The sequence below is a fragment of the Pelophylax lessonae genome, assembly GCF_965119305.1.
Source record: "Pelophylax lessonae genome assembly, chromosome: 1".
Taxonomy (NCBI): domain Eukaryota; kingdom Metazoa; phylum Chordata; class Amphibia; order Anura; family Ranidae; genus Pelophylax; species Pelophylax lessonae.
Window position 1 is genome coordinate 366663901 of NC_138768.1, and position 26805 is coordinate 366690705.

The 26805-nt window shown below is 42.2% G+C and overlaps 1 protein-coding gene across 1 annotated transcript in view; it reads right to left on the minus strand.

The window, feature by feature from the left end:
• Window positions 1–359: 359 nt before the first annotated feature.
• The window catches only part of LOC309564266 (annexin A1-like), a 67250-nt gene continuing 40804 nt past the window's right edge, over window positions 360–26805 (minus strand). The window contains exons 7-13 of the mRNA XM_082268889.1: window positions 13842–13921; window positions 12542–12598; window positions 12319–12412; window positions 4890–4985; window positions 4162–4220; window positions 2760–2882; window positions 360–516 (exon numbers count right to left, since the gene is read on the minus strand). Coding sequence (XP_082125015.1) covers window positions 454–516; window positions 2760–2882; window positions 4162–4220; window positions 4890–4985; window positions 12319–12412; window positions 12542–12598; window positions 13842–13921 — 572 coding nt within the window. The 3' untranslated portion in view covers window positions 360–453. The remainder of the gene's footprint in view (window positions 517–2759; window positions 2883–4161; window positions 4221–4889; window positions 4986–12318; window positions 12413–12541; window positions 12599–13841; window positions 13922–26805) is intronic.

The following is a 26805-nucleotide window of genomic DNA, read 5'->3' on the forward strand; positions in this document are numbered from 1 at the left end:
GGGAACCCCTGCTAAAAAAAAAAAAAAAAAATAAAATCTACAACTCATGATGACACATTAGTGTGACAGTGGGAAGATTGCTCCTTACCCTTATCATTGGGAAGAATTACCCCCTTACAGATAGCTGGAACAATGGGGTCATTGGGAACTTATCTGAGAGGCAGACATTGCCTATTTCATAAAGTACCCTGGTCTAGTATGTATTTAGTGTATTACACCCTTACCCAACTGATTGAATGAAAGTATAAAAAAAAAAAAAATGTGCAGAGAAATGGGACACTATATACACAAAACCATTTTATTACATACATGATTTAGGCTTATAGTGATTTGCATTTTTTTTTTGGTCATTGAAATCCTATTCCATAGTAAATATAAAAATGCAGTACTTCCAGCTAACCAGTGTAACAATCTACTGCAGTCTTCTACGGATTTTGGAACCTGAAATGCTTTCTAGACATCAGGGCCACAAAGGCTCAGCATAATGGTTTCATAGTCTCCTTTCAGTTTTTCTTCCTGTAAAATTTAAGAGATTGTGTATTAAGTGAAATTCAATTAATATTGCAAAGACAAACAAAAGTTTTACATATTATAATCCAATATACATACTTGCATACATCACTAAAATCATTCAATGCCAGCGTTTTCTACGTAAACATGGGAGATGAACATGGATAAATGAATGCAGAACCAGAGGCCACAGAGGGCTTTTGGATTCCTCATGGTCTAGTTTATACTACAACTCCTGTTGCCAAGGCCAAGCATGATACCCGCTGAGCAAGAAGATGCTCGAAGGAGGAGGCACAAGGTGTCCCAAGTACTAAGCCCTATGGAGAATCACCCCGTTTACTGTCCAAGGACCAAGCTGATGCATTAGCCAAAATTGGTACACTCTAACAAAGCTAGACAGGAAGTTAAGACAGCACTATCTGGATATGGTTAGACATGGAATCTTCAAGATATGTAAGGAGTCGATTGGAAGTCTAGATGGTATTTTATGGTTAACAAGTGAGATTAAAATAATTCAAAGTAGTAAGCTACAAAGTCGGTACATAAAGGGCCAATGTCCACCGAGTCCAGTGGGGATGGAAAAAGTCCCATGTGGCGTGTAGCAACCAGCCGCTGACACGAAGCTGCAGATGCTCGGGAGCCAAGTCGGAAACCCCATGTCAAATCACTGCGACGCAGAAGCGCCGGAAAAGAGAGGGATGTCAATCAAACCAGCCTGGAATGCACAGGAAGTGTTCCCGGGATGAGTTCACGTCAAGTCACGAGATTGTCGGTAACAGCTATACATCTATCCATCTATCTCATAAAAATGTGGGCGGGGAGTCGGTTTGTAATTTTCTCTGCCCACTCCCCACCCCCATCTCCACCGGGCTTTAAATATTGCTTTTGCAGACAATCCCATGACTTGTCAAAGCGAATGCACACAAAACGCATCATAGCAGCACTTCCCTTTGCGTTCCAGGCTGGTTTGATTGGCATCCCTCGCCAAGCCAGCACTTCTGCTTTTGTGTCGCAGTGACGTCACATGGAGCGCTGGCGGGTTCCAGCCTGGTTGCTGCACATCACAGTGGAATTTCCATCCTGCCCACCGGACATTGGCCCTCTACATCTTACTGTACCGGAGCTTGGTATTGTACTACTGTTAAGGATTTCAATCTCACTTGTTGATAAAATACCATTTGGACTTACAAAATAATCTCCTTGCATATCAGGATTCCATGCCTACTACTCATATCCAGATAGCATTAACTTCCTGTGTGCCATCTTTGTTTATGAAGTAGAAGCTTAAGCTCCAGTTTATAGCCTCTGGACATAATGTTCAAGGCCCAAGCATCAGAGGAGTCTGATCCTGATGGCCACAAAGGCCAACAGAAGTCCACCTATTGTGAGGATAATTTGTTGCCTGACTCGGCAGGTGTCAAGTAAAGAGTACAGAAATCAGGCTACAGATCACAAGGAGAAAATTGTATACTTGTAGTGAAGCCTTGCTTTGAAGTTGAAGTGGGGCCTTAAAATCATCCCTATGTTAGACCCCCCTCAGCCTGCCTTTTGAGGACACCAGCAAGCACCCTCTGGGTGCGGTGAGCCCTGCCCACACGCTGCCATGTCGCTTCTCTGCAGATGCGCGTAAACATGACAAAAAAAAAAAAAAAAAGTCATGCGGTACCCAAAATGGACTCAAGACCTAAACCTGAGCTTATATACAAATGGTGACCCAGAATTCAAAGAATATGTGAATTACAGTTATGCAATAGCCCAAAAGCCTTGCGCAGGGAACGCAAAATCTCAGGGGCATCCTCTTTAGCAGACGCTGAACACTTCATGGCAGCATATGCTTGTCAAGGTAATTACTACTTAAAGTTCTTGGAGAAAATGCTTCAGCTTAGTTTTGTACGAGGACAAAATCAAGGATGTGTAAATCTTCCAAAGATTTTAAACAAGGGCTTAACCATCGGTCCAAGATCTTACTGACAAGTCTGTATACAGCAGTCTTCCAACGCTTCTATTTCCAACTTCAGCTGGTAGTTAAATACACTTGGAGTAATATTGCCTCTGTAGTAATTCCTAGAAGTTGCAGGAAGTATGCAGAAAAGGAAGCACAATCCGTGATATACAAATCAAGGGTTATAGTGCAAGATCGACACTTTGTAGCTAGGCACCCGCCTTTTTTTTTTTTTTTTTTTTTTTTATTTAAACACACAGGATCCTAAAATAATTTCAATCACTCTTGAAAGCAAACCTATACCAACCTTAATAGCCTGGCGCAGTGATTTTCCATACAGCCTCCTATAATGATATTTGATCTCTTTTAGGTCAATTTCATTTCGAGATACCAAAAGCCTAATTAAGTCTTTATGCCTGGTTCCAGATCCCTAAAATTAAAGGAGAAAAAAAAAAATATCGCTAAAAAAATATCGCTAAAGAATGCCATAAACACATTTACAAAGTGGATACCTTTTATATGCCAAGCAATATGGCAACGCCTAGACAATCCTTTTAAAGTGCCTCTCCCTAAATTGATACCAGGAATACCTTATCTATCACTTTTTCTATAACCCCTGGGAACTCCAAACCCAGCAAGCTTTTTATAAAAACCTGCATACCAGCACACCTGTGAAGCTTGACCTCACAAGGAAATGTCAATGGTATGTTGAAGCCAGATCTAATTTGCACAATTTTTTTTCTAGGTTCACACCTCTGTGCAGAGCAGCTCACAGCAGGGGGTCTGGTGTGTCCCTGTTCAGTTTCAGGTCTGATTTTGGTACGAATTTTTGGCTAAATTTGGACCTGAAACAGATCGGAAGATGCACAGGACTCATGCAAATTGGATGCGGAATGAATTTCACAGAAGTGTGAACCCAGCATGAATGTGCACTAAAACCTGAACAGAGAAACCTAGGCTGCCCGCTTCTGAAAATGCTTGTCACCTGGCTGTCATGTCCCCTGGCTTACATAAAGTTAAAACCCTGAGCAATAATGAAACAAGTGAGGATAGAGGCTTCACAAGTAAAGTGTACAGTTGTTGTGTCAAATTAGAAAGTCAGACAACTAGCAACTTAAGGAACCCCCAGCAATGTTTTTCCAGAACACGCTTTACACAGCCTCAGTAAACTCATATCCCCAACGCCATTCATGTTGGGCAGAATAACACAAAGTAATCCATCCCTAAATAACTATTACAAGCCAGATAACGTCATATTTCGCTTTTATCAGGGCACGTGACCTCTTGTTCACCACTTCAGGGCCCTGGTCTGTGGGCTGGCCTGGTGTATCAGGTGACCTGTTGACATTACAACCTTCAGTCTGGGTAGAAGACTGGCATACACAGCAGCAGAGGGAAGATCAGCCTGCAAAGTGTCGCCAGTGGGAATGCGGAAGCTACTGGTGGCAGGATAACCAGGTAATTACAATTTACTAAAATGGTATTACAGAAAAAGCATACTGAAACAATGTTTTGAAATCTCCAATGAGGACCTTCGTTTTGGGCTGACACTTCAACTTTCCCATAGGTATGGAAGATGGGATCTACACCTTTTCAGTGCCGAGTGCTGTGAAGCTAACAAAAAGGTGGGGATGGCCACTTAAGGTTGGAGCACATTAGGACATCAGGGCTTGTTAATTTGGTATTTAGTCAGCAGTGATCAAACATACCTTCATTGACAAGAAGAATCTTTCAGCAAAATAAGCCGGTTTGCATGATGCAACCTTCACTGCAAAATGATGATTCAATAGTTAGAAATCCATAAAAAATAAATTCGTTGGTATGAACACATGCAATCAATGTATGCAGAGGTTTCCAGAACGGTTTATGGTCTTGGATTAACTGTCATTTTGAGCTCAGTGGCAATTAGACTAAGTTCACTTTTGATGCAGTTAAATCCAAAGCACACAAAATCTGTGCAATTCCAAACACCACTTAAAACAAAAAAATATACATAAGAACAGAATATATACATACACAGTACTGTGCAAACGTTTTAGGCAGATGTGAAGAAATGCTGAAAAATTCTAAATATATATAATTATTTTTTGTAGGATTAGAGTCAGGTGTCTGATAAACCAGTTATACCACTCAGGCGGCATGATCAATTTCAGATGTATATTGAAACAGTCATTAACTGAAACCGCTGTGTAGGAGGCTTAAACATGGGTGAGAAACCGCCAAACTCTGGCTACCAAGGTGGGGTTGTGTCACATATACATGGCAAGCCTGAGCACAGCAACAAGACACAAGGTTATATTTTTAGTTGGGGGTTTAATACTGCCTAAAATACCCAGGTTTCCAATAGGTTTAAATCGAACAGTGCTACTTCTATTGTCTGCTCATAGCGCATACAGTATTTATACATAACATTTGTATCATGATAGAAATCACTTACCAAGGGATATTAGAGTGCTTTCAATGTCTCCCTTCAGCTCAAGATCTATAGCCTTGGTCATATCATTTTTGCTGTATGCAAGATACCTGGAGAAAACTAAAGGAAAACAGAAACATGAGCGAGATCTGCAGACTAGATACTGCACCAATATCACAATCCCGTGATAGTCACTACATCTTCAAGGTTTCAGTTTAACCCACACCCAAAAGAAAAAAAAAATGTTCCATGATATATACAGCATTCATTCAACTAAAAAGCTCTATATTAAGCGACTATTTAACCTGAAGTGATGAGTAATACTGTAGTTTAGGACAGACGCCATATGATACAAGCCAACAGAACATTCCTTAAACCTTTACTCGGTATACAAGGCTGTGCCACAGATCCAGCTCCCTAGTACATTGCACATCGGTTTAATATACCAAGCTTTAGGTTTCCCAATTGATAGCAAAAGTGAAAATTGCGCTCAGCAATAGATTCTTGAAAAAGTGCTATTAGTGCATATGTGATAAATCACAAACTAATGGTAAACAAATACAATAGTATATAAATGACAATAATTAGGCTAAAAAGTCCTTAAAGTGCTCTGTGCAAACTGTGCAACTCTAAAGCCCCGTACACACGTGCAGATTATCTGAAGACTTTTGTCTTCAGATTTACCTTTTCTATGTAGTGCAAGGGCCTGCCGGATTGCATACAAATTGAAAATGTTTAGGTTTGACCTCATTATATGGTTTTGGTAAGTCTGCAGACAAAAGTCTTCAGATAATCTGCACGTGTGTACGGGGCATTAGTCTTCAGCAATCTTGGATTAGATGGGAACCTCCACCACAAAAACACCTCCACCCAGTGGTCAGATAATATACTCCTTACCAGAATGCGATGACCCCTTAATTACAGGGGGTCAAACACGGCATTTCACTCCACACTGGCTCAAGGTTATCCTCATCGCTGTTACCACCTCAAAGGATTTATGCCCAATTGCTTTGACAAGGTTCCGGATCTCCGGACATCATAGTACAAAGAAAGATAAAGGAAACTCCAATAGTGCATTACCGTTGGTACTGGGTTTAATAGAAATTATATTGCACTTACATCATAGCGGTGTTTCAGCGCTTGTAGTATAAAGTATACAGCTGGTCTGGTGGATGGGACGCTGCTCGCGCTCCACGCTTCACCTCACCGTAACTCTACGGTCTCACGCTCCCGCACGTTTCGTCAGCCGCGCTGACGTCATCAGGAGGATCCCCCTGATGACGTCAGCGCGGCTGACGAAACGTGCGTCGGGAGCGTGAGACCGTAGAGTTCCGATGAGGTGAGGCGTGGAGCGCGAGCGGCGTCCCATCCACCAGACCAGCTGTATACTTTATACTACAAGCGCTGAAACACCGCTATGATGCAAGTGCAATATAATTTCTATTAAACCCAGTACCAACGGTAATGCACTATTGGAGTTTCCTTTATCCTTCTTTGTACTATGATGTCCGGAGATCCGGAACCTTGTCAAAGCAATTGGGCATAAATCCCTTTGAGGTGGTAACAGCGATGAGGATAACCTTGAGCCAGTGTGGAGTGAAATGCCGTGTTTGACCCCCTGTAATTAAGGGGTCATCGCATTCTGGTAAGGAGTATATTATCTGACCACTGGGTGGAGGTGTTTGTGGTGGAGGTTCCCATCTAATCCAAGATTGCTGAAGACTTAGAGTTGCACAGTTTGCACAGAGCACTTTAAGGACTTTTTAGCCTAATTATTGTCATTATTTATTTATATACTATTGTATTTGTTTACCATCAGTTTGTGATTTATCACATATGCACTGATGCACTAATAGCACTTTTTCAAGAATCTATTGCTGAGCGCAATTTTCACTTTTGCTATCAATTTTTCACGTTTTCACGTTCAGCTTGCAGCTCGCAGTGTGGAAGTAATTCCCGGAACCAATTTACAATTTATAATTTAGAATTTTATTTATTTCACTAATATATTTAGAAGTCCCTGTTGTCAAATATATCCTTTGCGCAGGTCTTTTTGGTTAGCACCATTTTTCTCGTTATATTAGGTTTCCCAATGCCAAAGGAATCATTCTAGATTGGTGTTGGGATACCATAGAAACCAACGGTCAAGGAAAACTGACTTGACTAGATCCTTTACCCCAAAAATCACAACAAGGAGCAGTGATCCCATATTCTGGCTCTTAAGACCTTAATAAATGCAGATGGCCACAATCATTTTATTATGTGTAGTTTATCCCAATAGTTTAAGGCCAACTTTAATGCAGCAAATGAACAGCCTTTTATTCCTAGGGCAAAACAGGTTTCGATGCATGCTGAATTTTCAATTTTAAAAAATGCCAAGTTCTCTCCAAACTGTTTAATACCATAACATTGGAGAGGAAAAGTTTGGTGTTCTGAGTTGATGCCCATCTCTATAGCGTTCATGTACTAGGGCATTATGGTCAAATGAATTGTGCCAACTGGGCCATTTTCACTTTTAGCTAAGAATTGGCACCAATTGTCATTGATTACATCAGACAAATATATTTTTATATTCTAGCAGAAGACCATAAAAATATGCAAGTCGGTCAGTGCTATTTTAGAATGATAGTCCTTTAGAAACAAAGTACTAATTTTAGCAGCAATAAATTACGTTCCAAGCACAAAGTGTGCTAAATTTAAAAATGGGGGGGGGGGGTGGGGGGAACACACACACACACACGATGTTTGCCAACTCGCAAAAAAACACACCACAACACAGCCAGATCCTGCCAAGTGGCCATATATTTAAGATTTAAGGAATGAAAAAACCCTGCAATCCCTGCCTGGTCCTGTAAATGATTAGACCGAGTGACTACTGTGATATACATGCAGTGGGTGCCATCACCCACTGCTTCCTCTGCAATTATGGAAAGCTGGAAGCGGTCATGTTCATTAATGCCGAACACCATAAACATTTGACCAAAAAAAAAAAAAGAAAAGTGGGAGGTGTCACCCCTCTGATACAAAGAAAAAATCTGGGAGATCTAAATAAGCCCAAAATGACTCACTCCAAGGATGAGGTGCAAATAAACTCTTTGCCTCATTTCCTGATGATGACTGGATCCCTCTTTGGAGGCATAACTACAGAGGAAAAACCTACAGCCATAGATACCAGAATTTCCACAGTAGGACTATGGCAGCAGAAACTTGATGTTGAAGCAGGCAAAGCTGTCCTTTGTTTGCAGCATATTGCTGCCTACCTGTGCAGTAAGGGAGTGTGCACCAAAACACCACATTTTCCTACTATTACCATAACTGCTTTTAAAATTTAGGAAATCCTTTTACATAAAACACCAATTTCCTGGCAGAGGTGATTGAACCCGCTACAAAGATAACATCTTGCAGATGAGAGCAGAGATAGTAGATGAGAGCAGAGATAGTAAAGTCTTCAATGGGTTAAAAATGGTTTATGAAGTCCAGATCACAAAATCAAAAAAATAAATTGTATCTGCACATTGGAGGTGGTGTTAGCCCTAAACAGACCTGGGCAGATGGCAGTTGACCAGGAATAGAATCAGAGCATGGTGCACAGTTGACAACATGAGAAACATGGACGAGCAATGCATCAGGGCGGTGGACAACAAGCATTCTCAGATACAAGCCAAGTCAGTAAATGGAGAAACAGGATTGCAGAACAACTTGTACTGGAACCTGGGGCTAGAAAATGAACCTAATGCTCTGGGAACAGGTGTTTGAGCATAGGTGAAATGTGGACAGGTTGGTAAATAAACATGCACATAAGATTGAAAATGGTATATTTTCTATAACCCATTCAACTGGTTATCAATGAGACAGGACAAAACAGCAGCACTCATGTTCTGAAGGCTTTTTACCCTAATGCATTCTCTGCATGAAGGGAAAAAAAACCCACACTTGTGCAGCTTCTCAACTCCCGCTGCTGTCAAACCCACTTACAAAAATAACAGGGCCGAGTCACACTGTCAGCAAGTGGCATGCTAGAGAGAGTGCTGGAAAGGGAGGGGTCAGACATACTAGCAGGGTACTCAAGAGGATTGAGCAGGCAAGTATGAGTCGCCTTTAATATCACTTCAACATGGAAAAACATTCTTGCCTCCACCCACCCTCCAAATTCCCCAAAATGCTGTATTTTGCTACCTACAGTACATTCAATGAATGGTTTACATCTGCTTTAGGAAACCATTACCTACAAGTTCTACACTAATCTGTTCCTGTGTATTATAATCAACGGCATTGTGCACCTTTGCCTTCCCTATCAGGGCTAAGCACATTGTAAATATGGCTTCTGGGAACCCTGCCTTTTTATAGAATGGGAAGAGCGACAAGCCCCCCCCCCCCCCCCCCAATATTTGCCATTCTAAGCCATCTGACCCCAAGTGCAAAGGCCAAGGAGGTGCATTATTGGTAGCTTGACGATGACATTAGCCTCATTCCTACTTGGCAGTCACATCAGCAGAAAAGGACTCCAAGACCATGAACAACCTTAGATTTATCTTGTATGCCCTAGGGTATACAGTATGATCTTGAAGAAAAAAAAAAAAAAAAAAAAACACACCACACAGACAAACCATCTTCTAGCTGTATAAACAGGCTGTACTGTTTTATTTGCCCAAAGCAGTCCATAGATGAGTCTTTAAACCATGCGGGTCAGACTACACTGATCAGCATTTCTGGCTAAAGCCTGCAGCACTGATCAAGCAGAAAAAAAAAACAAGATAGGGTGGTTGTACAGAAGTAAATTGGTAGATTGACTTCTATACAAACACAGTGCCAATACATGGATTAAAATTTGGCTGGTTCTTTCTGAACCAACATTTTGATCTGTGTGTGGCTGGCTTTACACTTTATACCTCTCTCCATGCAAATCTATTTAGTTTACACAGATTGCCAATTACTCCAAAATACATAGCGTAATAGAGGGAGAGCCTTTAAATCTGTATATGAAATGCAATTCTGAAAATCTAGATTGATCACAAAGTAATTTCAGCAGTGCCGAGAGAAGGTTAATCAGCACCCAGGGCAAAGATGACAAACTGAGCCCACCCCTCTCAATTATATGCAAACTTAGGGAATCCTACCCCCAGCAGTCAGCCACTTGTCAATAGGAGGATTTAGGAGTGGATTAAAATCACAAGAACTGAGGCTGTGCATGGTGGGAGACCCCTGTGGCAGAGAGGAGTGAATTAAAATCCGATATTAATCTATGAGAGGTCGCAGGCTGGGTGAGCATTTTATACACACACTGAAAAAAAAATAAATTAACGCAACACTTGTTTTTGCCCCCATTTTTCATGAGCGAAACTCGAAGATAAAGACTTACTAACTACACAAAAGGTTGATTTCCCTCAAATCTTTTCAAATCTAAATTTGTGTTCGTGAGCACTTCTCTGCCAAGATAATCCATCCACCTCACAGGTGTGGCATATCAAGATGCTGAATAGACAGCATGATTATTGCCTTAGGCTGGCTACAATAAAAGGCCACTCTGCAGTTTTACTGTATTGGGGGGTCCAAAAACCAGTCAGTATCTGGTGTGACCCATTTGCTTCACACAGTGCAACACATTTCCTTTGCATAGAGTTGATCAGGTTGTTGATTGTGACCTGTGGGAATGTTGGTCCACTCCTTCGATGGCTGTGCGAAGTTGCTGGATATTGGCAGGACCTGAACAGGCTGTCATATGCCGAGCCAGAGCATTCCAAACATGCTTAATGGGTAACATGTTCAGCGAGTATGCTGGCCATGCAAGAACTGGGATGCTTCCAGGAATTGTATACAGATCCTTGCAACAAGGGCCGTGCATTATGCACAAGATGGTTGTGGATGAATGCACAACAATGGGCCTCAGGATCTCATCACAGTATCTCTGTGCATTCAAAATGTCATCAATAAAAATGCACCCGTGTTCATTGTCCTTAACATACGCCTGCCCATACCATAACACCACTACCACCATGGGCTCTCCATCCATAAACGTTGACATCAGCAAACCACTCATCCACACAACACCATACAAGCAGTCTGCCATCTTCCCTGTACACAAAAACCATGATTCATCCGTGAAGGGAACACCTCTACAAAGTGCCAGACCCCATCAAATATGAGCATTTGCCCACTCAAGTCAGTTACGACGACAAACTGTAGTCAGACCCCGATGAGCTTCCCTTTGACGGTTTGTTCAGAAATTCTTTGGTTATGCAAACCAAATGTTGCAGCAGCTGTCCGGGTGGCTGTTCTCAGACGATCTTGGGAGGTGAAGATGCTGGATGTGGAGGTCATGGGCTGGTGTCATTACATGTGGTCTGTGGTGTGGAGGCCCATTGGATCTACTGCCAAATTCACTGAAACCCCTTTGGAGATGGCTTATGGTAGAGAAAACATTTAATTCATGGGCAACAGCTCTCGTGGACATTCCTACAGTCAGCATTGCCAATTGCACGCTCCCTCAAAACTTGCAACATCTGTGGCACTGTGCTGTGTGATAAAACTGCACATTTTTAGAGTGGCCTTTTTTTTTGGCCAGCCTAAGGCACATCTGTGCAACAATCATGCTGTCTAATCAGAATCTTAATATGCCACACCTGTGAGGTGGATGGATTATCTAGGCAGAGAAGTGCTCACTAAAGCCTCGTACACGTACCGATTGTCGGCCGTAAATATTCGGCCGCCGACCGATCGGCCGATTGTAGGCTTGTTAGTATGATGCTTCCGACAGCGCATTTTCGGCCAAACAGAATCTGTCGTGCAGACTTTAAAATGTTTGTTGGCCGGCACCAGAACGGCCGATTGTTCGCCAGTCAGTACAGATTTCTGCCGACAGACTGCAGATTAGCAAGACTGGGCATGCTTAGAAAAGAAAAAAAACACAAGAAAAAAGTTAACCATCACATGACATCACTTCTGCAGTCGGCTGTTGGCCGACAAAATTCGTGTGCAGTCTTGCAGTTTTCAACAGACACGACAGCCCTGGACAAAAGACGGCCGATCGTTCGGCCGACGATCAGTACTGTACGGGGCTTAAGTAGACAGACAATTTAGACAGATTTGTGAATATTTGAGAGAAATATGCCTTTTGTGTACATTAGAAAAGGTCTTAGATCTTTGAGTTCAGCTCATGAAAAATGGGGCAAACACAAAAGTGTTGCATTTATAGTTTTGTTCAGTGTATGTGAATCATGTGGTGAAATCATGTGGTGAAATCCTCCCGGCTTTACTGCAAGCCCTTGGCTGAGTGTTAATGCAGTTGTCACTACTCCTGTCAGCCATATAGTCAGAATGGCAGAGCCCCCCATCCCTGCTGTATACAGTTGCATCCAAGGCAGCTGTACCTCCTGCATTTCAGAATCTACTGGTAACCCTTACAATCACAACTCCCATGTGTATTCACTGAAAGAATTCTAGTTTTGGCCTTTACCTTTGTGAAGCTGGGGAAAGCTCCTTGAAGTGAGAATGTTTGTAAAAACACTTGTATCGGTTCCTTTGCGTTTTTCTCCTGCTTCATAAAGAGCCTGCAGATTAAAAAAGACCTCAGCAAATCAGATATACTGTACATGCTAAAAATTAAATATACATAAGTGGCCAGAAGGAGAAGGAGGAGAAGGCGAAGGCGGAGAAGAAAGCAGTGGTCACTTTATTACCCTGGCATCGTTGTCAGCCTGCTCATCATTCACAGCTGCACTCTCATTGCGTTCACCCTAGAAAGGAAGTGTTAAAACTTCATTTAATGCATGGAACCACTTGTATTAAACAATAGGAACAGTTTTCCTTAAACAGTATATACTGTACACTATTTTCCCCTGTGCATATCACTATATATGTTTGAACACCTAACAGCTTTTTTTTTTCTACACTTCTAATCAGATTGTGATCATTCCATTAAAGTTCACACTGCACTGGATGCAGAAAAACCATTGGCAAGTTATTTTTACAAGCATTCTGCCCAATTGACCTTAGCTCCCCTATAGCAGGGGGTCTCCTAACCCTGTAAAACAAAAAAGGGCCAGTCTACGGTCCTTCAGACTTTGAGTGCCGGACTGACCATTAGCAGTAGAAAAGGTCCCAACAATGGAAACAAACATTGCCTCATCTTTGGTATTAGTGGAAGGAATAGTGCCCCATTGTTGAGGTCATTGGGAGTAATCATGCCCCAATATGATGGTCAAAAAGGCACCATTGTTGGTGTCCTTGAAGGAATTCTGCCCCCTCAATGGTGTCAGCAGGTGGGAGTTATGTCCCATTGTTGGCATCAGTGTCCCCAAAGGGCCTGAAAAAGTCCCCAAAGGGCCTGAATAAAAAGCAAGCACAGGGTCACATCTGAAAAAGTGGAAAAGACCACACATGCAGAATTTTGATACCTCCATTAAACTGTCCAGCTCTGATGACCACAAATGTGGGCGAAGCCATTGGCCTCGGTGTACAGTTAAGCCCATTATTTGAGGGGGGGGGGGCAATTTTTTTGCAAAAATCAGGACTACCGAACACCTCTGTTTTCGCATGGGCCTTCACTGAGGTGGTGCCTCAGCTGACGTGCGTTTGCTTATTTAAGAAATTCTTTCAACCAAAATGGCCATGAAGTTGCGAAAATTCAGTGTCCAATCAAACCACTTCTAGTCGAGGCACTGTATGGAATTCTTAAGGGTTGGATTCCTTCCCACATAACGGCACAGAGCCACCCACAGGCAGAAAGGTTAACAGCACCTGCCTACAACTGTCTGAGCTTTCACTAGAATGTTGAGTGCAATTTTGGCTCCATCAGGAACACTAGAACAAAAGTCTCTTTAATCATCAATTTTGCATGACAATCCTATCATGATCACGTGTAATTGACTTAAAGCACAGATTGGTGTTAAAAAACAAATAGAATATCCGCATACCTTTTTAATTTGTACATACAAAAGCAATGAAATCTGGTTAGCATAATCTGCATGATTTCAATACCTTAATGAGTGCTAGAAGGGCTTTTTGGAAGTCTCCAGATGTGTCAGAAGCGACATCTTTTGCAAGTTCCTTCTTAAACTCTGATGGGAAAAGAGAAAACCTTAATGATGCAACCAGCTGTGCCCCAATTTAAATACCACAACATGCAGAAGCTAGTCCTGCGAGTCAATTTACTCTACCCATTTGCACACCTTTCGATATTTAGAGGGTTGTTGCCATAGATTACCCAATCTATCATCCATGTCATGGAAGGGACAGTTGGCACCCAAGAAAAGATTTTGCAATATTTAGCAATTGGCGGGGGTAAAAGCCTAATTGTACTACTAAAACTCATAATGGCTCCCCAGTTAAAAACCAGTGTAGGATTCCTTGCCATGCAATCATGCAGCATACTTCATACAGCCTTTCAACTTGATCAATTATGGCTGGTTAAAGATTTGTTTTTATCATGTAGGCATGAAAAGAGAAAATGTTGACTCACATTGCCAAACCATTCAAAGCCACATCCCTGGGTCATAGATAGAGAAAAAATATAGATAGAGAAAAAATATGAAATTAGTTAGGGGTAATCTTGGCATTCAACCAGACAGAAGGGCTGGGAGAATACCAGACCTCCACCTCACTAAAAAGTTGGGATTTTCAAGGGCTAGGATATGGTCTGTGAAATTGTTGAGTATGTGAAATTGTTGCGAGTAAAAAAGTATAAAAATAATTTTATTCAAAATCCAAATACATACATTTAAAACATAATTTGGCAGAAAATTACATATCCAAGCATAGTTTGAAAGATAGACAGTAGTATGGATCACATAGGTCCTACATGTTTTGCCGAGGTATGAATCCTCAGTGGCTTCCTCAGGGACCAGATAGATGTAATCACATTACTGATTCTAAATAGTAGAACATAAAATACATTTATTATAGAGACAGAAGGTGCAGGAAAGTCATATGCACACACAGAACCTGTTGAATACAATAAATCCGACCCCCACATATTGCAACCCATGTTCCTACATATAAATCCACATGTGCTTACTGTTTCAAACAAAATATGACATCTGCTTAAAGGGACGATGGCCCATGGTGAAAAAGCACAGCCTGGATGCTAACCCGGTAATCGCCAGAACAAGTTTGGCAGAGACCAGGGTCCCCCACAAAATTGGTGGGCACTGGACTGGGCTACAGCCTGCAGGAGGAGCAAATGGATCCATGGGGGTGACAGAAAATAGCCTACAAAATGAAGGACATAAACAGGGGGAGAAGAAAAAAAAATGGGGCATCCTGTTTGGTCCCCCAATCAGTGAATGCTGTATTTAAAAAGCTATATTAGAATATTTCATAGCACTCAAGCCAAAAGGTGGTGGGGTTTCTCTTGTTATAAAAAGACAGGCATGCTTGGCATCACCCAGATAAGAGGACCAAACATCAGTTGAGTAGCCTACAAGTTAACCTCACCAAGAGCCAAGAGGTGAAAGGAAATAAGAAGTGATTGATAGAAGAGTGATAGAAAGCATGAGGAGACAAAGCTACCAACAGCAAGGCAGTGTAACCCCCCCCCCCCCCCCCACAAGAAAGCAGCTGCATAGAGAGGTAATGCATGAGAACAGAAAAGAGCATAAGGAAACACACCAACCGCAAGGTAGCGTGTCCCCTAAAGAAATAAGTGCAGAGTCTCTAGTATCCAAAAGGTACAGAAGAAGCCCCAGCCAATGTGCATGTGAATGTAAGGGTACCCTCAACAGAATGTTAGCATACCATAAGCTTATCTGATAAACATAAGGTATGGTGGGTACAGTAAGCCACGACAAAACCTATATAACTCACCAATATTGTAAATAATGTTGCCCAGCATTAAGCGAGACCTTACTGTCCCCTGGCCCAGCATGCAGGGGGAGCCATGTCCAGGACCTATAAGTAGGCCAATCCCACCGAAAGGGACGCGGCCCTAAACTGGCCTCCAAATGTCCCTTCCGGTGCAGGCGTGATCTTGGATATCACAACCAGCGTGAACCACAGGACAGCGGTCGGATGCTGGGAGGAATATACATACATCCGCCCACAGAAAGGGCGCGGACTCGGGGAACAAGGGGAGACAGAGGGATTTGCTCACCCAACCCCAGCTTGGCGCCCGAGTGCACACTGGCAGAGGAGGTCGCGCTGGCTAGTGCAGAGAGTTGCACCATGGGGGAGGAGAATGTCATAATCATCATGATATCTTAAATGTATGCAGATCTTATAACAACTAAAAAAGCAATCCTGAACCCAACACGGAATGGTGCAGGACAGCACACGTTGCTAGAACACATAAAAAAAAAAAAAAAAAAAAAAACTACAATTGGTATATTAAATTGACTAAAAACTAGGGCATGTATTAATACATACATGGATGGTACCTGAGCGTAAAAAAAAAAAAAAAAAAAAAAAAAAAAAAAAAAAAAAGCGGGAGGCAAGAAAGGGAACAGACCAGCTCATTCCAGAAAAGGCTTGAAAGATAGGGCCATATTCAGACCAGGAAATTGTGTAATTGATAAATCTACTTAGCTTCACATTTTAGAATGGAATTGTTAAAATTGCCACCAAGAGGATTCCGCCTAACGGTTTCAAATGCTGAAAATTGGATAGTGTAAGGGTCAAAACTGGTTGAGACCCACATGTTTGCAAATGGGGGTGTATGTTATGCCAGTGTCAATGTAGTAAAGATGGTCATGTATGCGACGAGCAAAGGCCCTTTTTGTCATACCAACACAAAGCGCCACAAATACCAACTGGTCAGGTATAAATAAATAAATTTTATGTTCTACTATTTAGAATCAGTAACGTGATTACATCTGGTCCCTGAGGAAGCCTCAGTAACGTGATTACATCTGGTCCCTGAGGAAGCCACTTTATGAGGATTCATACCTCAGCGAAACATGTAGGACCTATGTGATCCATACTACTGTCTATCTTTCCAAATATGCTTGGATATGTAATTTTCTGCCAAATTAGGTTTTAAATGTATGTATTTTGAATATTTTATATTTGTTCTCTGTTTTTATCAGTTGCAATTGATTAAAGCTAAATTAATTCCGGTGCATCACAAAAAAAAAAAAAAAAAAAGTGTGCCAAGTCTTAAGGCTCATTTACAATGCAACCAAATACACTAAAGTAACACCGCCAGTGTATATGCGCTGCATTACAGAACACACTGCATTGTAATGGGATGCCAAAAAAAAAACAAAAAAAGGTAAAAACTCAGTATGTGTCTTTTGTTCAGTCATGGGCATTGGCAAGCCATTCATTTGTGCAATGCCAACAAAATGGCCTGTGAATGGACTTTTACAGTTTGTTTTCTTTAACCACTTTACGACCGGCGCACGACGATCTACGTCGGCACTCAGCCCCGGCCAGGCAAACTGACGTAGGCCTACGTCAGCACAATTTGCCGGCCCTGTGCGCGCTCCCGCGCGTCCCCGCCGCCGATGATGACTCGATTGGGTTCAGAACCGATCAGTCATCAGGTCCAGGCCAATCATTTTTGGTCTGGACCTGTTGATCGGTCCTGCCCAATCAGATCATCCTCTAAGCCTGTGAAATGTAAACACAGGCTTAGAGGAGATGTGCCCTCCCCCCACAACGGTCTTTTTGGATCCAGCGTGAGAGGAGAGCACATCTTACTGTGAGTACTGCACCAAGCACACCCACACACAGTTAGATAGGCACATTTCACCCCCGATCGCCCCCCCAATTAACCCCTACAGCACCTGACACAACACACACTATATACAGCATATAGCATATACCTATATACCTGTATAAGTGTGATTTGTGAACAGGTGTAGCCCTTGCGACCCCCCCTTTTCCACTCAAATTACCCCCCACCCCCCCCTAATAAAGATTTAACCCACTGATCCCCCCTGAACCCCCCCTGATCACCGCCGTTAACCCCTACACCCTCTGTCACATCAGCACTAATACAAACGCAATATATGGTGTTATTGTATTTTTGTATTAGTGTCATTGTGATCAGAATTAGCGCAGGCGACTAAGTTTCTGTCCCAAGAAGGTTTAGGGTCCCCGCCACCCGCCCAATAAAGATTTAAGCCCCTGACCCCCCCCTGATCACCCCTACACCCCCTGCCATAACACACACCGTATACAGTATATAGCATTTTGCTATATACCCGTATAAGTGTGATTTGTGGTCAGGTCTAGCGCTTGCGACCCCCCTTTTTCCACTTGAATTACCCGCCACCCCCCCCTAATAAAGATTTAAGCCCCTGATCCCACCTGATCCCCCCCTGATCACCGCTAGTTAACCCCTACACCCTCTGTCACATCAGCACTAATACAAACGTAATATACTGTGTTTTTGTATTTTTGTATTAGTGTCATTGTGATCAGAATTAGCGCAGGCGACTAAGTTTGTGTCCCAAGCAGGTTTAGGGTCCCCCCCACCCGCCCAATAAAGATTTAATCCCCTGATCCCCTCCTGATCACCCCTACACCCCCTGCCACAACGCACACTGTATACAGTATATAGCATTTTCTATATACCCGTATAAGTGTGACGTGACCAGGTTTAGCGCTTGCCACCGTTCCTTTTATCCTTAGGATACCCGCCAGTCCCTTCCAATAAAGATTTAAACCCCTGATCCCCCCCTGATCACATCCCGTTAACCCCTACACCCTCTGTCACATTAGCACTAATACACACATAATATACTGTTTTTACTGTATTTTGTATTGGTGTCATTGTGACTTGAGGTTGCGCTAGCTAGCTAGTTTCTTTCCCAAAGGAGGTTTAGGGTCCCCGCCACCCCCCCCAGATCCCCAGCGCATAGTTTAGAAGTAACCCCTTGATTGCCACACACGCACGCACGCACGCACCTACACTTCCATTTCTAGTATAGTGTTTGAACAGATCAATATCTGATCTGATCAGAACTATACTAGCGCCCCCATAGTTTAGGGTTCCCAAAACACGGTGTTTGCACGATCAGTACTGATTCCGGCCAGCACCTGCGTTTAACCCTTTCACCCAGGCAAGTGTAGTAATCAATAGATTACTGTCACTTGCAAAAAAACACAAGACACAAAACCTCTGTGTTAGCAGAGTCAGGCCTGATCCCTGCTAGCATTAGCAGTTTTTTTTGTAGCGCTTGAAATAGTCTTCGACAACCAGGTGCTTTTATTACCTGTGAGTCGCATCACTGTACGAGTAAATTTAGTTGCCAAAATGACCAAACGTTCGTACAGGGATGAAGAGCTTCTCAGTTATATGCTGACCGAGTCATCTGATAGCGAAGGGGAAGCTACAATGACCGAATTAGTGTCAGTATATGAACCTGATGACGGCAGCGGCTCCCTGACAGATAGCTCCGACGACAGATGGGTCCCTGTTAGACCCAGGCGTACCCGACCCCATTCTGAAGTTGTTGTGATGCAGGAATCGCAGGGTGCTCGTATGGAGCAGAGTGTGGGTACTAGTGCCGCTCATCCTTCTGGCGACCTGGCAAGCGCCAGCGGCCTAGTACAACCTGGACCTAGTACAACCAGCACTGCAGTAAGACCTGGTGACGTGGCGAGTCCCCTAAGTGCAGTTGAAGCTGGTGCGGTGGCTAGCACAAGTAGTGGCCCGCAGCCACCGCGTATTCGAAGACAGGCCCGTAGAGCCCATAGTGCCCTCCCTGATGCGCTGGCATTTCCTAATTGGCAACCCACCGATACTACAGCGCCAGTACTTCCCCCATTCACCGCCCAACCTGGAATCCACGTGGAGACAGCTGGTTTTACGCCCCTGAACTTTTTTGAGCTGTTCTTCACGGAAGATCTTTACAGATCTATTGTGGATCAATCAAATTTGTATGCACAACAGTCATCGCCGCCAACCCAAATTCACACCTTGCCAGACAATTCGGCTGGAAACCTATAACGGTTTCCGAATTTAAGATCTTTCTGGGCCTTTCCCTCCACATGGGCATAACTAAACAGAGTGAATTGCGGCTATATTGGTCCACTAGCCCAGTTCACCATATGCGCATGTACTCTGCCTCTATGTCCAGGACGAGATACGAGCAAATTCTGCGATTTATGCATTTCAGCGACAATGAACTCTGTCGTCCTCGGGGAGACCCTGCATACGATCGGCTCCACAAAATTCGGCCCCTCATAGACCACTTCAATCAGCGGTTTGCAGCCTTGTTTACCCCCGAACAAGTTGTCTGCGTTGACGAGTCCCTGATTAAATTTACTGGCCGCCTTGCTATGAAACAGTACCTCCCCAGCAAGCGTGCCAAGTACGGGGTCAAACTGTATAAATTGTGTGACAGGGCCACAGGCTATACAGTTAGTTTCCGGGTCTATGAGGGAAAAGATAGCTGTGTGGAGCCCCCCAACTGCCCAGACTACATAGGGAGCAGCGGTAAGATCGTTTGGGACTTGGTGTCACCCTTATCCGGAAAGGGGTACCATTTGTACGTGGACAACTTTTATACAAGCGTGCCACTATTTAGTCACCTTCTTGATTTACAAATTGGCGCATGTGGCACCGTGCGACCTAATCGCCGGGGCTTCCCCCAACGGCTTGTAGATTCCCGTCTTAGTCGGGGGGCGAGAGCCTGCTTGAAAACGGACAAATTACTTGCGGTGAAGTGGAAGGATACACGGGATGTTTATGTTCTGTCCTCCCTTCACCCAGACACGACGATCCAAATTCCTACGGCAACTGGCGTTGTGGAGAAACCCCTCTGTGTCCACGAATATAACCTTAACATGGGAGGGGTGGACCTTAACGACCAGCTTTTGGCGCCGTATTTAGTTGCCCGTAAAGCCAGACGCTGGTACAAAAAAGTGTCTGTTTACCTATACCAATTGGCTATGCTGAACGCCTTTGTCCTATACAGGGCGTCAGGACGAACTGGATCTTTCCGGGAATTCCAGGAAGAGATCATCCTTGCCTACCTGTACCCAGGAGGCATGCCTGCCCAACTTCCCCTTCCAGATGCAGTGAGCCGGCTGCATGAGAGGCATTTTTCACATGTCCTCCCGAGTACCCCTACCCAAAGATGGCCCCAAAGAAGATGTCGTGTCTGTAGCAAGCGCGGATTTAGGCGTGACACCCGTTATTATTGTCCCAAATGTCCTGACCAACCTGGTCTCTGCATCGGGGAATGTTTCGAGCGCTACCATACACTAGTGGATTATTAGCGTAGGGTACAGCACGACACAGTGTAGGGCACATAAACACAGGGTCTCGAAGGATGTTGGATGTCCATCGACATTTTGAGAGACCCAAGCTGGAAGAGAAGATCGCAGATGATCGCAGTCCCTCCCAAATCAAGAAGTAAAGGAACAGTTAGAAAGAAAAATAAAAGGATCCAAAAACTGTTGTGGTGTCAGTAATTTTATATGTCCTTCTACTCCTTCCTACTATACTTTTTTTCAATGTCCTTTGTTTGTTTTTTCATTCTTTTGTGACCCGTTTCTCTTGCAGGTCCCTCGTCGGCTACCACGCATTGATTTTATATATTCTGACACAAACAGCGTTTGCGCTCAGCATATATGGATACCTTTGCTGATAGCAGCTGTGGTGATTTTCTGATTTCAGCACTGCAGTTAAAATCCTATTTTGGTATACGTGGATAGCGCCGTGTATACCCATCATTAAATTCAGTGGGTGGTTGTTTGGGCGGTTAATGATGAAAATCCAAAAACTGTTGTTGTCAGTCATTTTATATGTCCTTCTACTCCTTCCTACTATACTTTTTTTCAATGTCCTTTGTTTGTTTTTTCATTCTTTTGTGACCCGTTTCTCTTGCAGGTCCCTCGTCGGCTACCACGCATTGATTTTATATATTCTGACACAAACAGCGTTTGCGCTCAGCATATATGGATACCTTTGCTGATAGCAGCTGTGGTGATTTTCTGATTTCAGCACTGCAGTTAAAATCCTATTTTGGTATACGTGGATAGTGTCGTGTATACCCATCATTAAATTCAGTGGGTGGTTGTTTGGGCGGTTAATGATGAGTAATACTACGCATTATTCCTGTGCTGATTTCTGATAGGTTCTCTTTTTTTCCGTTCAGCCCACAGGCTGCATGAAAAAAAAAAAAAACCTATATGCCAAACAAGGACCAGCAATGTACTGGTACGTTGCTGGACTTTGAGTGGTTATACCAGGATGATGCCTGCAGATTTAGGCATCATCTTGGTATCGTTTTTTACAGCCAGCGGTCGGCTTACATGTAAAAGCAATTCTAGCAGGTAATTGGCCGCTAGACTGCTTTTACATGCAGTGGGAGGGGCCTCCCCCCCCCCCACCGCCGCCTTCCGCAGCCTTCCATGGTTTTTCTCTGGCTCTCCTGTCCCACCGGTTAACCCGAGAGTGCAGCCGGTGGTTCAATTATCTAACCATAGAGCTAATTGGAGATGAGAATGGCTCCAATCATCTCTATGGCCTAAGATGCCGGAGGCTACGAGCATTTTATGACTTCTGTTTCGCCAGAAATAAACAGGGCCATTGGGAAATTGGGAAAGTATTTTATCACACCAATTTTGGTGTGGTCAGATGCGTTAAGGTCAGAGGAGAGATCTAGAGTCTAAAAGACCCCAATATTTTTTAAAAAGAGTACCTGTCACTACAGATTGCTATCATAGGGGATATTTAAATTCACTATGATAACAATAAAAATGATTTAAAAAAAAAAAATTAAAGGAAAGGTGTCAAAATAACATAAAAAAGCAAAAAAAAAAAAAAAAAAAAAAAAAAAAATTGAGCCCCCCCCCTTACCCCCGGTGCTTGCGCGCAATGGCGCACGCAAGCGGTGGTCTAGTGTCATATGTAAACCACAATTGCAGCATGCATGTGAGGTATCGCCGCGATCGCCAGATCGAGTGCAGTAATTCTTGCAGTAGACCTCCTCTGTAAGTCTAAAGTGGTAACCTGTAGAGACTTTTAAAGGTTTTCAAAAATGTACATACGTTTTTGTCGCTGCGCAGGCATGCGCAATTTTTAAAGCATGTCATGTTAGGTGTCTATGAACTCGGCATAAGATCATCTTTTAAATTTTACCAAAAAAATTGGAATTATATAGTGTATTTGTGCAATAAATTAAAAAAAAATGTATTTTTTTCGCAAAAATTGCGTTTGGAAAATCTGTGCGCAAATACCGTGTGACAAAAAAATTTGCAACATCCACCATTTTATTCTATAGGGCCTCTGCTTTAAAAAAATATATAATGTTTGGGGGTTCAAAGTAATTTTCTAGTAAAAAAAAAATATTTTTTCATGTAAACAAAAAGGCACAGAAAAGGCTTGGTTTTCAAGTGGTTAGAAGAGTGGGTGATGTGTGGATAAGATTGAGTATAAAATGCCGGAACTGTTCAAACACCCCCCTAATGACCCCTTTTTGAAAAGTAGACACCCAAAGCTTTTTTCTGAGAGGCATGGTGAGTCCATGGAGTATTTTATATTTTGCCACAAGTTTCGGGAAAATTATTATTTTTTTTTTTTTGTTGTTTTTTTACAGAAAGTTGTCACTAAATGATATATTGCTCATGCATGCCATGGGAATATGTGAAATGACACCCCAAAATACATTCTTTTGCTTCTCCTGAGTACAGGGATACCACATGTGTGAGACTTTTTGGGAGCCTAGCTGTGTACGCGCCTCCGAAAACCAATCCACATCTTCAGGTTTTCTAATGGCGTAAATTGCTGATTTTACCCCTGACTACCTGTCACAGTTTCAGAGGCCCTGAAATTTCAAGATGGCACAAAACCCCCCCAAATGACCCCATTTTGCAAAGTAGACACTCCAAGCTACTGGCTGAGAAGTATGGTGAGTCCATGGAATAGTTTATATTTTGCCACAAGTTGAGGAAAAAAATTTTTTTTATTTTTTTTTATTTTTTTACACAAAGTTGTCAGTAAATGATATATTGCTCACACAGGCCATGGGTATATGTGAAATGACACCCCAAAATACATTCTGCTGCTTCTCCTGAGTACAATGATACCCCATGTGTGAGACTTTTTGCCAGTCTAGCCGCGTACAGGACCCGGAAAACCAATGCGCACCTTTAGGCTTTCTAAGGGCGTAAATTGTTGATCTCACTCCTTACTACCTATCACAGTTTTGAAGTCCATAAAAAGCCAAGATTGCACAAACCCCCCCCAAATGACCCCATTTTGCAAAGTAGACACTCCAATCTATTTGCTGAGAGGCATGGTGAGTATTTTGCAGCTCTAATTTTTTTTGGAAAATGAAGAAAAAACAGGAAAATGCATTTTTTTTCCTCTTTTTTCAATTTCCAAAACTTTGTGACAAAAAGTGAGATCTGCAAAACACTCAACAAGCCTCTCTGCAAATAGCTCAGGGTGTCTACTTTCCGAAAAGGGGTCATTTGGGGGGGGGTTGTGCTGTCTTGGCATTTCATGGCCTCCAAAACTGTGATAGGTAGTCAGGAGTGAAATCAACAATTTACGCCCTTGGAAAGCCTGAAGGCGATGATTGGTTTTCGGGGTCCTGTACTCGGCTAGACTGCAAAAAAGTCTCACACATGGGGTATCCCTATACTCAGGAGAAGCAGCAGAATGTATTTTGGGGTGTCAGTTCACATATACCCATGGCATGTGTGAGCAATATATCATTTACTGACAACTTTGTGTAAAAAAAAAAAAAAAAAAAAAAAAAAAAAAAAAAAAATTATATATATATATATATATATATATATATATATATATATATATATATATATATATATATATATATATATATATATATATATATATATATATATATATATATATATATATATATATATATATATATATATATATATATATATATATATATATATATATATATATATATATATATATATATATATATATATATATATATATATATATATATATATATATATATATTTCCCGGAACTTGTGGCAAAATATAAAATATTCCATGGACTCACCATGCCTCTCAGCAAATAGCTTGGGGTGTCTACTTTCCAAAATGGGGTCATTTGGGGGGGTTTTGTGCTATCTTGGAATTTTAGGGCCTCCGAAACTGTGATAGGTAGTCAGGAGTGAAATCAACAATTTACGCCCTTGGAAAGCCTGAAAGCGGGGACTGGTTTTCGGGGACCTGTACTCGGCTAGACTGCAAAAAAGTCTCACACATGGGGTATCCCTGTACTCAGGAGAAGCAGCAGAATGTATTTTGGGGTGTCATTTCACATATACCCATGGCATGTGTGAGCAATATTTCATTTACTGACAACTTTGTGAAAAAAAAAAAAAAAAAATATATATATATATATATATATATATATGTATTTCCCGGAACTTGTGGCAGAATATAAAATATTCCATGGACTCACCATGCCTCTCAGCAAATAGCTTGGGGTGTCTACTTTCCAAAATGGGGTCATTTGGGGGGGGTTTGTGCTATCTTGGAATTTTAGGGCCTCCGAAACTGTGACAGGTAGTGCAGAGGTGACATGCACAATTTACGCCATTAGAAAACCTGGGAGTGTTGATTGGTTTTCGCGGTCCTGTACACAGCTAGGCTCCCAAAAAGTCTCACACATGGGGCATCCCCATACTCAGGAGAAGTGGCAGAATGTATTTTGGGGTGTAATTCCACATATACCCATGTCATGTGTGAGAATTTTATCTTTTAGTGACAACGTTGTGTAAAAAAAAAAAAATAAAAAAAAAATAGTAATATTCCCAAAACTTGTGGTAAAATATAAAATATTCCATGGACTCACCATGCCTTTTAGCAAACAGCTTGGGGTGTCTACTTTCCAAAATGGGGTCATTTGGGGGGGTTTTGTGGTATCTTGACATTTCAGGGCCTCCTAAACCGTTAGAGGTAGTGAGAAAATGCAATGAAAAATGTACGCCCTTTGAAATTCTGATGGTGGGGATTTGTTTTTGTGGTCCCGTACACAGCTAGGCTCCCAAAAAGTCCCACATATGTGGTATCCCTGTACTCAGGAGAAGCAGCAGAATATATTTTGGGGTGTAATTACACATATACCCATGGCATGTGTGAGCAATATATCATTTCAATGACAACTTTGTGTAAAAAAAAAAAAAAATTTTTAGTCATTTTTCAAACACCTGTGACAAAAAAATGAAATATTCAATGAGCTCAACATGCCTCTCAGAACATTCCTTAGGATGTCTACTTTCCAAAAAGTGGTAGTTTGGGGGGGTTTTGTACTGCCCTGCCATTTTAGCACTTCATGAAATGAGATAGGCAGTCAAAAATTAAAGCTGCGTAAATTTCTGTATTTACACCATAGTTTGTAGACGCTATAACTTTTGCGCAAACCAATAAAAATACGCTCATTGAATTTTTTTTGTCAAAGACATGTAGCTAAATATATTTTGGCCAAAATAAAAAACATAAATTGAGTATATTGGATATTTTTTAAAAGACAAAGTTGAAAATGTCATTTTTTTGCAAAATTTTCGCTCTTTTTTTATTAATATCGCAAAAAATAAAAAGCGCAGAGGTGATCAAATACCACCAAAAGAAAGCTCTGTTTGTGGGAAAAAAAGGACGTAAATTTCGTTTGGGTACCACATTGCATGACCGCACAATTGTCAGTTAAAGTCACGCAGTGCCGAGTCGTAAAATACCCCCTGGTCGGAATGGGGGTAAAATCTTCCGGGGCTTAAGTGGTTAAAAAGCAGCCACAGGAAAGGACCCTTTGTTTGGAAGCACTGGTCTATCTGCAGGAGGTTCAACCTAGCCCCTGCTGTGTCAGAACTGGAACATTGCAGAGCTGTCAATCTGACCCAAAAAGGTGCATTAACCTCTTCCGTGAATCTGAAACTTCCACACAGAGGTTAAGGGTCTTTTTCCACATCCTGGAAAGAGACAGGCTTTATTACTCTGGCTGTGGCTAATTTCTACAGAAACTGAAGGGCTTTGCATACCTTTGCTTTGACGCACACACAGAA